Source organism: Taeniopygia guttata, chromosome 2 (genome assembly GCF_048771995.1).
Source record: "Taeniopygia guttata chromosome 2, bTaeGut7.mat, whole genome shotgun sequence".
Taxonomy (NCBI): Eukaryota; Metazoa; Chordata; class Aves; order Passeriformes; family Estrildidae; genus Taeniopygia; species Taeniopygia guttata.
Genome location: NC_133026.1, coordinates 27,346,466 through 27,361,884, shown reverse-complemented (window position 1 = coordinate 27,361,884; position 15,419 = coordinate 27,346,466). Strand labels below are relative to the sequence as shown.

General features: G+C 35.9%; 1 protein-coding gene across 1 annotated transcript in view; it reads left to right on the top strand.

Moving 5' to 3' along the window:
* Nucleotides 1-15,419, top strand: part of THSD7A (thrombospondin type 1 domain containing 7A) — a 267,166-nt gene that overhangs the window by 218,249 nt on the left and 33,498 nt on the right. The window contains exons 15-16 of the mRNA XM_030264733.4: nt 5,077-5,271; nt 7,620-7,883. Coding sequence (XP_030120593.3) covers nt 5,077-5,271; nt 7,620-7,883 — 459 coding nt within the window. The remainder of the gene's footprint in view (nt 1-5,076; nt 5,272-7,619; nt 7,884-15,419) is intronic.

Sequence of the window (15,419 nt, the reverse complement as noted above, 5' to 3'; positions counted from 1 at the left end):
TATTTTAATGTCATTGAGCCTTAACAGATGAGAGTGCTCTATTGCCTGGTTTGTGTTTTAGTCACTATAAAGTACAGTGATCAGCTTCAGGAGTCATAAGTAAGAATTTGGACAGCTGCTCAAAAGCAGTATTTACATGAGAACATAATTTTTTATTTGAAAAAAAAATCCACAATCCCCATACAACTTTATTTAGCAGAAATACATTTTTATTATCTTTGGAACATAAAGAGCACTCAGTCTTGTATTTTCACAATATTATGGGCATATGCTCCTTCTTAAGATACTTTGTGGTAGGAATATTTTGTCACACTGTCTCTAGAGCTTTGTGTCCCACAAAGAAAAAAATAAAGATAGATGAAATCACAGCTTAGACAACATGGATAGAAGGCACAAGAAAACTTAGTGTGCTGAAATAATTCTTGTTTTCTAGAATTGAAAAAGAATATTTTTGTTGTTAAAAATACTTAGCAATTGAAAAAAATTATGTCACAAGTGTATTGTAAAATAAATGACAATAGAGAATCTTAATTAAAAAGAAATTTTTAGGTATAGGAGGCACTGAATCTCACACCTCAGTGAAATGTCAGTGAAGTATGCTAATGATGCTAGCACTGGAAAGGTTTTTATATGAACTCACATATTACATGACTTGCTAAAATACAGGCTCAGTGTTTCATTATGCCAACAAGAAATATATTAGCCTGTAGTTTCTTGTGGGGACTTGGTGGAAATAGTGCTATCCAACAAAGTTTTAATTACTTCAAAGTCCCTTGTCTATAAAATTTAGACTGCTATTTATTTAACAACTTTCTTCTAGGAGCTAATAGTTGTTAAATACCAGAATTATTTTATAAGTGAATGGCTTCTATGTTAAATTTGATTTTTCTGTTAGCTGTTCCACTTAATAATTACTGTGTTTAATTCAGTAATGGAGGAACCATGATCTTTCCACTTACTGTTAATGTCTGTAATAAATATAATGTGGTTGTATAAGCAAAATAATTAGCCTGGTATAGTATATCTTTATGGTAGCTGAAGACACTTCTCTGTATAGTGAGTAACTAATCAATCTAAACTAGGACACACCCATAGGTTTGATCAAAGAGGCAGGGGATGAGCTTGCCCAGATTAGCTTGTGAGTGGAAAAAGTAGCTCCTCTAACAGTGAGAGCATTTCAGATATCTAGACGGTTAGCTGGCTAAAAGAATGCATTAATGGAATGTATACAGCTGTCAAAAATCCCTGCTTCTAATAGTGGAAAAATACCCACTTTTCAGCAGTCATAAGGAGTATAAGCTTTTCATATTGATACCTGAATCTGGAAAATAACAATAGGAAAATGGAATATAGAGCAAATCATCCCAGTCTTATCAATTAGAAGTAGCATGAATAGTTATGGACAGGCACTGTGAAAATTAAGATTTCGGAATTGATTTAGTATGCCACGCTGTCCTCTAATTTGTTTTGTTATTAAGGTGAAATATTTAGGTCTTGAGAATGAAGTTTTCCTTCTTTGATTGCTGTAGTACAACTGACATTTAATCTGGAAAAAAAACCAAAGTGTTAATACTCAGGGGAGCTTTTCACCTGAGTCTACCGGATGCAAATTAGATGCATTAATATGAGTCTGAAAAAATTTATTACATAATGGGTGTCTGATCATGGAGTAATGTTTTATAACTAGGAAAGATGAGGGAATGAATAGTGGTTTTAGAAAAAGTCAATCTAACTTGAAAGAAAGAATGTTCTTTGATGGACAATGTTTATTATCGTATGCAAGGACTAGATGGAGAGGCAGTATGTAAAATGAGTATTAAACTTTTGAAGAAAGTTATTAAAGGATATTGGCTAGTTAGTTGACTGTCTTTTAGTCCTTGGCTAGGTATAGTTTTCACTGCTAAAAATGGTGGCTTATATCTCCATCAGAATGCAGTGAAGATAATGCAATTAGTTTTGCTGATGTGTGCATATAGCAAGGCCAATTCAAGACAGAGGATTTAGGTTTGACCTCTGCAAATTTCCACATGGTAAAACTAGTCTGAACTATACTTTTATCTTAGGGATATTGATGTGTGCTATTAGCAGAGAAGAACCTCTCACAAGAATCCAAAGCCATAGCCTAGGCTTCTATTGGAAGAAAGCAGTTCGACTTGTGTTTTTCTAAAATGTTTGTGCAGTCTTAGAAATCTGATAGTATAGATTTTCAAATTTTAGCTATTTGATTTTTCTCACTGAATCACTGTAATTATATCTGAAAAAAATATTTCCTCATGTAAACTATACTAATAGTAATAGGATTTGACAGAATAATTGTATTAGAGAGTGTGCAGCTGGCCAGTCCCCAATAAGCACAACTTAATGCAGTACTGAGCCTATTACAAATAGTGCTGGCAGCCCTGCTCCAAAGGGCAGTCAAGGATCAGGGAAGTTGTTTGCTCAGTATCTCAGGAACAACACCCCCCCCACCCCCCAATCTCCTTCAGTGTTTCACAGTAGACGTGTGGCAAAAACACTTCCCTTGGGACCTTTGTGTATGTTTTAGTAGGCACACAGATTTGAAATGGAGCACATGGGTTATCAGGTTCAGATTCCTAAGTCATCATAAGGCAGAAGTTTAGTTTAGAACTGTCAGACTAAAAAGCTTTTTAAAGAAATCATAGGTCACTAGACAACTACAATTACCTTAAAGCAATCTAAAAAGAAAGTTCCCTTAACTATACTTCCTTTTTTCCTGCAGGAATAGTTATAGAATCATAGAATATCCTGAGTTGGAAGGGACCTGCAAGGATCATTGAAGTCCAACACCTGGCCCTGCACAGGACAAGCCCAAGAGTCACACTATATGCCTGAGAGTGTTGTCCTAATGCTTTTTGAACTCTGTCAGGCTTGTGACCACTTCCCTGGGAAGCCTGTTTCAGTTTCCAGCTGGGTGAAGAACCCTTTCCTAATGTCTAAATTAATGCCCCCTGACACAGTCTCAGGCCATTCCCTCACATCCTTTCAGTGGTCACCAGAGAGAAGAGATGGGCACCTGCCCTTCTTCTTGCCCTCTTATAGTCAGTTTTCTCTTTTATTTTGAAGTGTTGCATTCATACTCTCCTTTTCTCCAACAGTTGAACTTGACTTTTTTTTTCAATTTGTGCTAATAAAGCAATTATTGTCAGCACAATTGAAGAGGTGTGTTTAAACTATGGAGTGTAAGATTAAAAAGCTATATTCCTTCATATGAATACAGAATATTTGGAGGCAATGCTACTCCAACAATAGGTGACCCAAATTATTTTACAGTCAAGCTACTACATCTACTGTGTGCTGTCAGATGCCAAGAAGCATAAATATAATTCTATTGTGTAAACAAATAACTAGAAGCTTCCTATCTTGTTACTGTATAATAAGTCTCATGATGTTTTGGGAAAGGAACTAAAGATAGGTTTATTGAGCTTAGAATATACAAGCAACTGTACTTAAAAAGAAGATACTTGAGAAACAATTAAAGACCATTGTTGACTTTGATGAAGGGGTAGAGTGCCTCCTCAGCAAGTCTGCTGGTGATACAAAACGTGGGTGAGTGGTTGATACCCCAGAGAGCTGTGTAGCCCTTCAGAAGGATCTGGACAGTTGGGAGGCATGGGCAGAGAAGAACCACCTGATATTCAACAAGGACTAGTGCAAGGTCTGGCTTTTGGGGAGGAATAACCCCATGCACCAGGATGAACCTTCTGGAGAGCAGCTCTGTGGAAAGGGGCCTGCAGGTCCTAGTGGGCAATGAGCTTTCCATGAGCCAACAATGTCCTTTGTGGCCAAAAATGCCAATGGTGTCCTGGGGTGTGTTAGGAAGAGCATTGGTGGGAGGTTGAGGGAGATGATCCTGCCCCTCTACTCAGCCCTGGCGAGGCTGCACCTGACATCCAAGTCTGGGCTTCTCGGTACAAGAGAGATATCGAGCTCCTGGAGCAGATCCAGCTGAGGGTGACAATAATGATTTAGGGACTGCAGCACCTCTCTTGTGAGGAAAGGCTGAGACCTGTTCATCCTTGAGACTGAGAGGGAATCATATCACTGCCTGTAAGCATTTGAAGGGAGGATGTTGAGTTGATGGAGCCAGGCTCTTCTTGGTGGTGCCAAGTTTCGGGACAAGAGGCAACAGGCAGAAACTGAAGCACAGGAAGTTCCACCTGAACATGAGGAAGAGCTTTTTTACTGTGAGAATGACTGAGCACTGAAACAGAGTGCCCAGAGAAGTTGTGGAGCCTCCTTCCCTGGAGGTATTCAAGGGTCTTCTGGGCACAATTCTGTACCATGTGCACTAGAGGACCCTGCTTGAGCATAGACCTCCAGTGGTCCCTTAACATTAACCATTCTGTGATTGTTAAAGACTGTGTTAACAAAACTTCCCTCCCTATTCTTTGTAAATCCTTATGTTCCAACTCCTTACTTTTCTGTGACCTGATGTTTCCTTAAGGACCTTATTTTTCTTCTTATGTAAGAAGCTTTTATTCAGGACATGGATATCCTGTTCTATAAAGTTTCACCCCTATTGGCTGAAGAATACATGCTGTATTCTTAAAATTTTTTCAAGGCCAAAAATTGCTGAAGAACATCAGACAGCAATACTGTTGTAAAGGGTTAAATGTATCCAGAACTAAAATATCCATCAAATGTCCATCTTTGTAAAATTCAATCTGATGATAAAATTTTATAACTTATACAATTAAGTTACTTAAGATATTGCAAGTTTTTAATGTCTGTCTGAGATGTGTCAGTGATATCAGGAGAATTATAAAAAGTGGTATAACAGGTGTGGATAACATAGTGCAACCTTTATAATATTTACAGTTGTATGTAATTTTTTTTTCCTGGTAAGTCCTGATAAATTATTTTAAACAAAATCTTAAGTGAGAAATGTCAAATGTATTCATTCGAGTAAAACTGGCGGCAAATATTAAGTTGTTGTATAGGTACTCTGGGCTTTCAGTGTGATTTTCTGATAGAATGTTGTAGTCTTAACTGAATAGAGACATTCTTTAAAAAAAAAAAAAAAAGTGAAATTGACTCTTCTCTTTTTGCTTCCAGCAATTACTTGTCGCAGACAAGATGGAGGACAAGCTGACATCAGTGACTGCCTTAAATATTCTGGACCATTACCACCCTTAACACAGATGTGCCAGATTCCCTGCCAAGATGACTGTCAGTTTACGAACTGGTCAAAATTTTCTCCTTGTAATGGGGACTGTGGAGGAGTCAGGACGAGAAAACGCACTCTTGTTGGTAAGAATATCAAGCAAAATAATGCTTATTTTATTTATTATTGTATTTATTATTGATAATGTTTCGTTTAAAACCTGAGAACTTCAGAGGTTCCCTTAGGACAAATGTTAGAGTGGCAGATCCAGTGTCATGCTCTGTATTCTGCTGGTGGAACAATACCCAGGAATAGAAACTCATGCCATATGTCAGAGACTCTTGATATCAGTAAGTGGCTAGAGAGAAAATGGGAGAACATAGAAGAATACTACTTTTTTTCCTAAATATAGTGCACATAGTAAGGCTTTTTTTTTTTTGTTCTGTTGGGGGTTTTTGTTTGTTTTTTTTTTCTTTGTGGGGTTTTTTGTGAGTCAGCAATCATCTCACCTTAACAGGATCAGATGTTAACCCACTTGCCTTCCTCTTCCCACACCTGCTCTTGGCTAAAGCAGACTTCCTTCTCTCATGGTGTTCTTTGGTGCATTTAGAATTACTATGGCAGTTGAGTGTTTTTCAGCATTTTGCTATAGATCACCATTTTCAGCCTTAAGCTTTGGATTGCCTCTTTTGAACTTAGCTGCAGTCTTGAATATCAGATTTATGATTAAGCCAGTCCTTTCTCTGGCTGAATGCTTGCTCTCCCAGTTCGTTCTTTTGCCATTCTTCATTGTCTACATCCAGCACCACAGACAACGTGAGGCAATACACTGCCTATTTTTTTGCCTTATTTCTTGAGATGAGTAATAATGCTCTTAGTTTGTGTCCCAAGAAGCATCTTTTAATTTTTACTTAGCAGGATGAAAAGATTTATCAATGATGCCCTTGCCACAGACTTGCCCTAGTTATACATAATGGACACTGCTCCACTTTGAATAATTTTTTTCTTCAACTTCTTTTTTAATCTGTTTGTTGGTTTTGGGGTTTTTTAAAATTATTTTTTCTTCTGCATAAAGTGAAAAAACCCCATGCCCTGCTTCAAAATTATAATTGAAACCTCAAGAGTGAGGCTTGGCCTGTGTCACAGCACTGTTTGCCAATTAGTCTGTATTGTCTGTGGTGCAGGGAAGCTAGCTAAGGGGGGTGCCCATTAGCAGGCTCAGAAAGAATGTGGTAGAATCCAAGCCCTATCCCCATCTCCATCCCCCTGTAAATCAGAAGACCAGTGGAAAATGAATAATTCATGATCTTCAAGAAGCCTCACTGTGACTGTCTAATAATTCTCATAAGCTTTATGTCAGGTTTGCTTCCACAAGGGAAAAAATGAACAAAACTGACTAACAGTATTTTTCCTTATTTTAAAAACAGAGCAAGAAAGTACATTTTCTTCCTACCACAATATTAACACTTTGTGATACTTCCTGTCCTCATTTACGTTACCTCTTCAAACTTGCCAACTCTGTGATATGTGCTGTGGTGTGTTCTCTGTGGCAATGTGTTACCCAGACTAATTCATAATGCTTGACTTGGAATAAATTCATAATTATTCCTGGTAAATACTTCCAGAAGAGAAGCATACATTTAGTAAGAAGTTGTGTTGTCAAAAGAATTAGAAACTTTCTTCCAGGTGCCCATTTTCTATTCTAGTATTCTAAATGAAGACAGTAGCAAATAAAGGAATGAAGGCTGCTGCAATGTCCAGTGCCTTGTTTTGAATAGCGAGGAAAATGCTACATAATATTACATTTACAGTAATATCTAAGTAACAGCTACTTAGCTACTACTTAGTAACAACCACTACTTTTACAAAGACCACGACATTAATTTATATAAACTGGTGTGGAAAAGAAAACTAAGAAACTTTACCAAAGAGGAGGTTTAAATATATTTAATGGAAAGGGGAAATTGAGTGGATGGCTATGCTCCCATTCAGGAAAGAAAGCAAGAACAGTACTGAATGGAAAGAAAATCAGAGAAGGAGCTTATTATATTAGAGGTAAAGAACGGTAATTATGAACAAATGTACAATAACAGGTGACTAAAAAATTTTGATATTTTGAAAGAAGGTACTAGTGTAGCAAAGATGCATGTTCTTTCTTCCTGACTTCTTCCTTCAGTTTGAAAAAGCTTGATCCAGATAGAAATCTTCTTATTGAACTGCACACTGCTGATGAAATAGGAGCAAAATAGTGTATTTGTTTAATTGCTAACTTTTTCAAACCTTATTCCTGAAATATTTTTATCTAAATTAAATATAATTACATCTTCCTTTTAAAAAAGAAATCGCCTTTGTGCAAATTGTAGGTAGTCACTACTTTAGAAATTCAAGTCAATAACCTAATTTAATAAAGATTAATGTAACAGGTATTAGGAGTATGTATGTATGCAAGCTGTAAACTGATACAAACTTGCTAATAACTATTTCTTCTTTCTAGGAAAAAGTAAGAAAAAGGACAAATGTAGAAATTCTCAGTTGTATCCTCTGATTGAGAATCAGTTTTGCCCATGTGACAAGTACAGTGCTCAGCCTGTGGGAAATTGGTCAGACTGTATTTTGCCAGAGGGTAAGATGGAAGTATTGCTGGGAATGAAGGTACAAGGAGACGTTAAGGAATGTGGACAAGGCTATCGTTACCAGGCCATGGCTTGCTATGACCAAAACAACCGACTTGTGGAAACATCACGATGCAACAGTCATGGTATTTACAAACCCATTTTCTTTCATCTGTTTACTTATGTGCTTTATTTAAATTTAACATAATATATCTACAAGTAGAATTAGCAGATTAGTATTTATTGGTTAGGCTGCCTTTTATCCTAAGATACCTTCAAACCCAGCACATTTTTGCTGACATTTAAAATAGTAAAATTTAGTAAAAACAGGGTAAACTACTAACTAGGTATTTTAATTGAAAATAAATAAAATCTTCTTAATTTTCCTGATAACTGTAGCTAGAAATTTGAGAATAAAGCCATTTAGAAGGAGCAGATTAAAACAAACAAACAAACAAACACAGGACTATTTTGGAAAGGCTGAAATTATTTCCACAGATTTTTTATATAGCCTTAAACCCTTAAATAGCCTTATCTTTACCATTTGCTCTTCAGCACCTTTACTAACAGGCATGCATTGACCTGTGTTCAACAGCATACAGCATTTTTTCTCTGTGTAAATGTGTCATGTATTCTTTGTATTTACATTGCTCCAGAAAGGAAGAGTGTTCTTTCCTAAAGGGGATGCATCTGTAGCATTAGGATCAAAACTGGCAGTTTCTGGTTTTCAGTGAGCCAGAAATGTGGTAATTGACATCAGTGGAGTTTTTGTGTTCATTTTTTTCCTGTTTGTGGTCAAAACTTGTATCTGAGCATTTGGTATGAAAAGCTGGATGTTAGTGCTATTAAAGGCCAATCTATGTTTAATTCACATATGCATTCAGCTCCCTAATGTTAAATTAAGATAACAGAAATTTAATTTATTTACTTGGATATATTTAAAATAGCTAATCAAAGAGATTAAATTAAATAAGGCAATTTTAATTTGCACTATTAATTCCTGTTTAAAGATATGATAAACTAGAAATTCAATATATCAAGTCAAGGTGTTAGCATATACTATGTTAGGAATACATCACTTTTGATCATTAAGTTCAAAATGACCTTTGAAAAGTGGAAAATTGTAAAAGCACTTCAGTATGCAGGAAACTAGGGGAAGTGATGGCCCAGTGCTAGTGCATTTTTACTTGAAATGGGGCACTGCCAGCTTTTGTGTCAAAAAAAGAGGAAAGAAATATTTGTCCAAGAGCATGTTGTTGGTGTTGTATGTGGTAAGTAACATGCTGCTTCTTGGAACAACTTTTTGTGTAGAACAAGTATGGATGTAGCTGCTTTCAAGCCCTGGCAGTGCATTTTGAGGTGCAATTCCATTACAAGAATCAAAGAAATACAAGAGGAATAAAAAAGTATTTAAAAAGTATATTCTAAACCATCATTGTTTACCCTGACATAACTCTCTCTTCATGGTAGTAATTTCTGATCCAATAGATTTTATCAGTGAATGTGGCCTACATTCACAGTGACCACAATGAATAATAATCCAGTAGAAAAGCTGCTAACAATGTGTTGCTGTTATTCCTGATGCAGCCAGGGCTATTGTTTATATGCTATTACCACTCACAGGCATTGTTCCAGAAACATAATATAGCATTGCTTTGTTGTGATCTTTCTTTCTCAAGTTCCTTTTTTTTGTCATGGGAGACTTGAAGTCTCTTTTAACTTTGTAAAATGGAAATGTTTTCTTGTCATTACTATATTTATTGTAGGTTGGGAAGCCTGAATCCTTTGTTTTTAGGTGTTGTTTTCTTTAGAATTCTTTCTTTCTAGATCAGCTCGCTGAGGTGTCTGCTTCCTTGATATTCCACTACGCCACCCCCCACCTCACACCCTTCCTGTCTGTGTTTTCTCATCAGTTCCATCTGAGAGGGAGAGTACATATTAACTTGGTCCATGGTGTACTGTGTGAGCAGCTGAAGCTTGGAATTCATATTGAACTAATCCTGTTTTTCTTCTACTTTCCCAAAATTGTTTGACTGGAATTTCATGTATACAGGGAATTAAGTATCTAACATGATTTTGATGATAAAGGTTTAAACTGATGCTAATGAATACATCATTAAATTTATGGTTTCCTTTCCAGTAGATCCTCTGTTATTGACAGGTAGTGTATATACACATACTATAGGCTTACATAAACCTCACCTAATTTATTGTCTGCCTTCAGCATTTTTCCAGGTTTAGCATACTTTTGCAAATACAAGGGAGCTAGAGCAAATTATGTAGCTTTTTCAGTCTCATTTTGGTATATGTTTACTGCCTTTTCTGAATAACTACTTTGTATCCATGGATTACATTCTGATGGCTTGTTTTATTTTTCTCAACGTGTACAAACTGCTGCTCTGCCAGTTAAATCTTATTTTATATTTTCCCAGCATTTATTTACAATGTTTTTCTTGTTATTCTCATGCCCTTGTTGTATGACTGTTCTTCAGTTTGGCATCTTCTCTAGGTTTCAGTGTGCTCTTTGTTTTGTTTTGTTTTGTTTTATGGTTGTTTTTTTATTGTTGTTGTTTGGGTTTTTGTTTGTTTTGTTTTCTTTAAGAACAAACATAAAAGCTAAATGATGCCAAATCAACAAGGGACTTCTGTAGTATCACAATAGTACCCCACCTGCTAGACAATAAAAGTGCCTTGTAGCTTCCCATCAATCTGCATTTGGCCTTTTAAGGAGAACTTGACAGGACACATAATTCAAGCCTGCTTGGGTTATTTTCGTAAATTTTAACAGAGGTGCTTATTTCCCTACAGCAATGATTTTTCACTAAATTTATTACTGAGTTTTGACTGGATTTTTTCTCTAATTTTTTAACTGATCTAAAGTGTCATCAGGTTTTTCTTCTATGTTACCTGTTTTAGTTCCTGTGGCTCTCTTATTTCTTTTCCAAGTAATATATTATTTAATTGCAGTTTTTATAGGATATGATTTGGCGAATTATCTTGTACTAGGAGGGAAAATAAGACTAACATTTAAGGGAAGATATTTCCTGTCTGGTATCCAACTTGAGCTTTTGTTGTCTTCTCTCACTGTGAAATCCTGAAATGGGAAATGGAGATAATTGAACTTCTTCAGCTGTGACAACAACCTCTAAATCTGACCAGAGAGAAAAACTGCACCCACACTGATGTTAGTAATACATCATTAGATATTTTTGTGATATATTTAAATGACACAAGAAACTCAAATTGTGAGACTTTCAAAAGTTTTATGTAAATATTACCATGTAAATTAACAAAGCCACAAACAGGTCAGTGTTGCAAGCCATGTTGTTTTGAGTGGAAGAAATGAGAAGACAGACCTGCTCTGCTGTGCCAAAAAATTCATAAGCTGCTTGTTTTACAAATTGTTGCTTGCTTAACATCACAATTCAGTTGATTTATTCAGAAAAGAAAAGGTAAACAGAACCAATAGAATATACTTTAGCGTTCTCTTTCCTGCCTGGCACATCTCATGTTCAAAAGATTTAAGAAGAGGTAACTAACAGACTGCTTCACAGACACCAAGGGCCTAAAGGACAGAGGTGACACAAGGACCACCCTAAATTAGTATACCTATCTGAGGATTCTTGTGATAATTTTTGAAATTTGGCTGCAGTTATAAAGTCCCAAGTGCAAACTAGTTTCTCAAGAAGACAGGAGTGACTGTAAAAGAAAAGGAAAGACAAAATATAGTTAAATAACTCTATTGGTACTGCTAGGTTAGAACTGTGGGAAGAAGAGGGTAGAAGTCCTTCTGCAGAGGGTCCTTAGGTTTCTATAGCTTAACAGGCGCTTAAAAAAACCTCAAACAGTTGAAAGTAGGCCTAAGTTTCAGCTGCAGAGAGACAATGTGGTTTGTTTTTTCCTTACTTTCTTTTTTATCTGTTTTATATATGCCAAACATTTTGACTTTCCTTTTCAAAATACTTTGTTTCTCATTTGAGTTAAATTTATTAGTAAGAAAGTTTACACTATTCAGCAGCTATTTGAAATATTCCGCCTCTGGTATTTTTCATCCATTCCAGTTCTCTACAGTGTGAGCAAGAACTATGAGCTTCCAGGTGTCAGCAGGTGTGGGAACATCAGCTAAAAGGGGAAAATGAGCTGCTCTTTATCTGTTTCCCTTAATGGAAGACACATAAATTGGCCTTTCTTTGCTTTTTGCTTTTCATTGCTACATAGATTATTTTATTGGAGAAATGTAAAAACTTATTTTGTTAGTCAAGTGTGAGAGGGTTTTTTTCCTCCATTAGAAAAGCCACAGTGGTTTTTTTATAGCTTTATCCCTGCCATGAGTAGTGCACTGGAGCTCTGTGGATAATGACATGTGTCTGCCAACAATCTGTTTCCATGTGTTTGTGAAAAAATTGTCAGAGATTCTCTTCATTATTCCCTTAAATTGTACCTTGGAATTTTCATGACAAAAAATCAAAAGCAAACCACTGTCATGCTTATGAACTAAACTATTTGCTCTTCAGTATTTATTTTTTTCTCCACCATGTATAAATTATGAATCATGACCCACATATGCTGAGTGCTGCTTGTGTTTGTGTGTGCCTACTGAAGGCAAACAGAGTGGCATGGCAGACAGATGCAGCATTTTTATATAGGTCGTATTATTCTTCTTAATTCATGTCCGTTTACTGTTAAGACCTTAGGCACAGTCAAGCAGTCAGGATAGTTTGTCTGCTGCCTTATTAGTGTGAGATTATTTCCCCCTTCAGCATTAATTAAATGAGATGCATTGATTTGTGCTGACTCTACAAAGCCCTCTGTGGCTACAAGGCTTATGTGGAGGATTAGAGAGGAATATCTGCATATCAGTGAATACTTTTGCAACAGCTGCTAGGAGTATCAATGTGAATGGAGGAATTTTGTATTTAATTGCTTATATGTGCAATAAAATAAAATCTTGTATGGTATAACAGAGTCTATATAGTTCAAGATGCTTGCCACAGCTTGTTTTATCCACTTGTATTAGAAATTTTAGATGTGTTTTTTTCACTCTCAATAGTCTAACTGAAGCAATGCAAATTTATACAGAAAGAAAAAATGTTAAAATTTAATTGAGACTTTCTGTTTAATGTTTATTCAAAAGTAAATATATTTCCCCTAGGAAATTCTAATCTAGTATGGTAGTAAGCCTAGGTTCTCAAATTACTATTAAAAGACTTTACTGTTTCATATTCTATATACTTTATACATATATATCAATATATATATTTTATATATATATATCATTAATATATATTATATATATAAAATATATATTTTTTAAATTGATATATATTTATGTCATGTGTTCTCTTGCAATATGTTACCTATTGCCCTGCACCAGAAGTCCTACCTTAGGCTTCTGAATTCTGGTGCCTCCACATCTGCCTTGTTAACAGGACATCAGTCTTAAAGCAGTCATCCATCACTCCAAAGAGCTGTAGTTAGTTCACCAGAGGAAGAATTACTGATGCAGGAGATAGTTAAGCATGAAAAATTGCTCTCAGATTTCCAGCCTTTGAAGGGTAATCCTGAAAAAAAAAAAAAAAGAAAAAAAAGAAAAAATCTTGTGGTGTTCAATCTATCTTTCCATGGATCAACATAAATATGAATAGTCTCTAGAAACACGTCTTCTGATGAAAATGAAATGCATTGTGTATTTCTTTGTCCTGGAAGATGAGATCCATGAACTTTGTATTTCCTGGAAAGAAAAAAAATGAGAACAACATAAACCATTTTGACATTGCAGGTTTTTTTCTTTGAAACGTAGTATGACATTTGGTCATGCAAGATAATTCTGTCAGTCCTAGGGACAAAAGAGTTCATGTAAACATTTTGTGAGCTGTTTATGTTTGCACCCTTCAACAGGAGTAGTCAGTCTGTTCCTACACATTGCACATGCAGTTTGTGGGGAAAAGTCTTATATCCACCTACTTACCCTGCTCTGTCATTAGAGAAAGTGTGAAGTCCATTAAGGTCCTCCCTTATAAATTATCCATCACATCTGTTAATTATTTTGCTCTAGGAGTCCAGATTTTATAGCCAATTAGCAATGGGACAGTAAACTTTTCCCTTTCACTAATGAGTTCGGTTCATACTCCTAGTGGTTCAAAGCCATTTGTTAAATTGTGGTTCAGTAATCTTTAATGACAGAATAGCCATGTTCTCACTCATAACAGACAACTGCCCATTTTACAGCCTTATAGGAGCTGAAATAATTGAGAAACTACTGCCCTGGGAACAGACACAGGTTCTCAGATACAGGCAGTCCTTTCCAGCTCTTTCCAACACCTCTCTGAACCATTGAACCATGCAGGGCCATACACGACATCAAACCACTTCAGTCAGGATGAGAAGCAGCAGACAAAAAGTGAACTGCTAATGTCCAGAGAACATATCATCAGCCCTTAAAGTGTTGGGTTTCTATTTCACTGTCCCTCCTTCACTTTCTCAGTTCTTCTTCATAGACATTTCACTGCTCTCATTCTTTTCTTCTCTGCATCTATTGTATTTTACCTTGGTAATTTCTTGCTTGTTCTTTGAACCTCGAAGTTCTGGTATGACTTTTGGTGCAATTATATTAACCAACCAGTCTGTGTGATATAATTGAGTGACATTCCACCATAGAGATGCTTACCCACACACTAGAGGCTTATTTCTATAATAAGGTTCTATACTAACACGTATACAAGGTTGGTCTAACACCAACAGCACCTTTTTAAGGGTGATTTCATCAAACTGTAAACAACACCGAAAGTTTAAAAATGGCTCCTTCACATCCTTTTAATATCAGAAACTATCTATCTGCATCACCAGTCTCATTTGCATGTAGTATTTCTGGTTTCTGAATTTGAATATTTTTCTATATAACAACATTCTGTCTTCACACTTGCAAAATTTTTTGCAGTGTAAACAGTTTACAAGTAAAACCATCTGAAATTTAACAAAAACAGCAACAACAACAACCAAGTGTAAACTTTTCAAAGTTCTTGAGCATCTGCTTTCTTGAATATGAGGGAGGATTGCTATGAACTTATGAAGATCATCCTTAATCACCCTAAAAGATATGCTGACTTCATACACAAAGAAAGGCATCTGAGGTGATGACATGTCCGGAGAATCTTTTCCTTAAAAGTACCATTTGATAGGTAGTAAGTGGAGTGGAACAAGTAATTTTCAGCAAGTAATTTATTTTTTTAATTCACTCTTCTTTCCTGACTAAAATTCTATCCGTAAGCAATCTGAATGTGCTCTTCCTCAGTTCTAACAGAGTCCAGTAGAATAGCTAAATGTTAAATAGTCTGTTGAGCAAAATACTGAGGCCCCTGAGAGGAAATATATGCCAAGGGATGAATATGCCAAAAACTTTTTGATGTCAGATATAATAAGGTCATTTTCATTCTGCATACTAATTACATATGGAATGCAAATCAGAGAGCACAGTGTTTGTATTTCTTCCATTTGTCCTCTATTTTGATTTGTGAGAACATTCTTCGTTACATTTCACTCTCTGGCCAGAGAATGCCAACGTACGCTCTTGAGAGCATTTTGTTCTGTTTGTGCTTCACCAAGTTATTACTTTTGGCAGGATGTTTATTTCTTTTCTCCTCTTTCTTTGTTTCCATGTAGAGCCTCCTTACAATTCTCTTGAC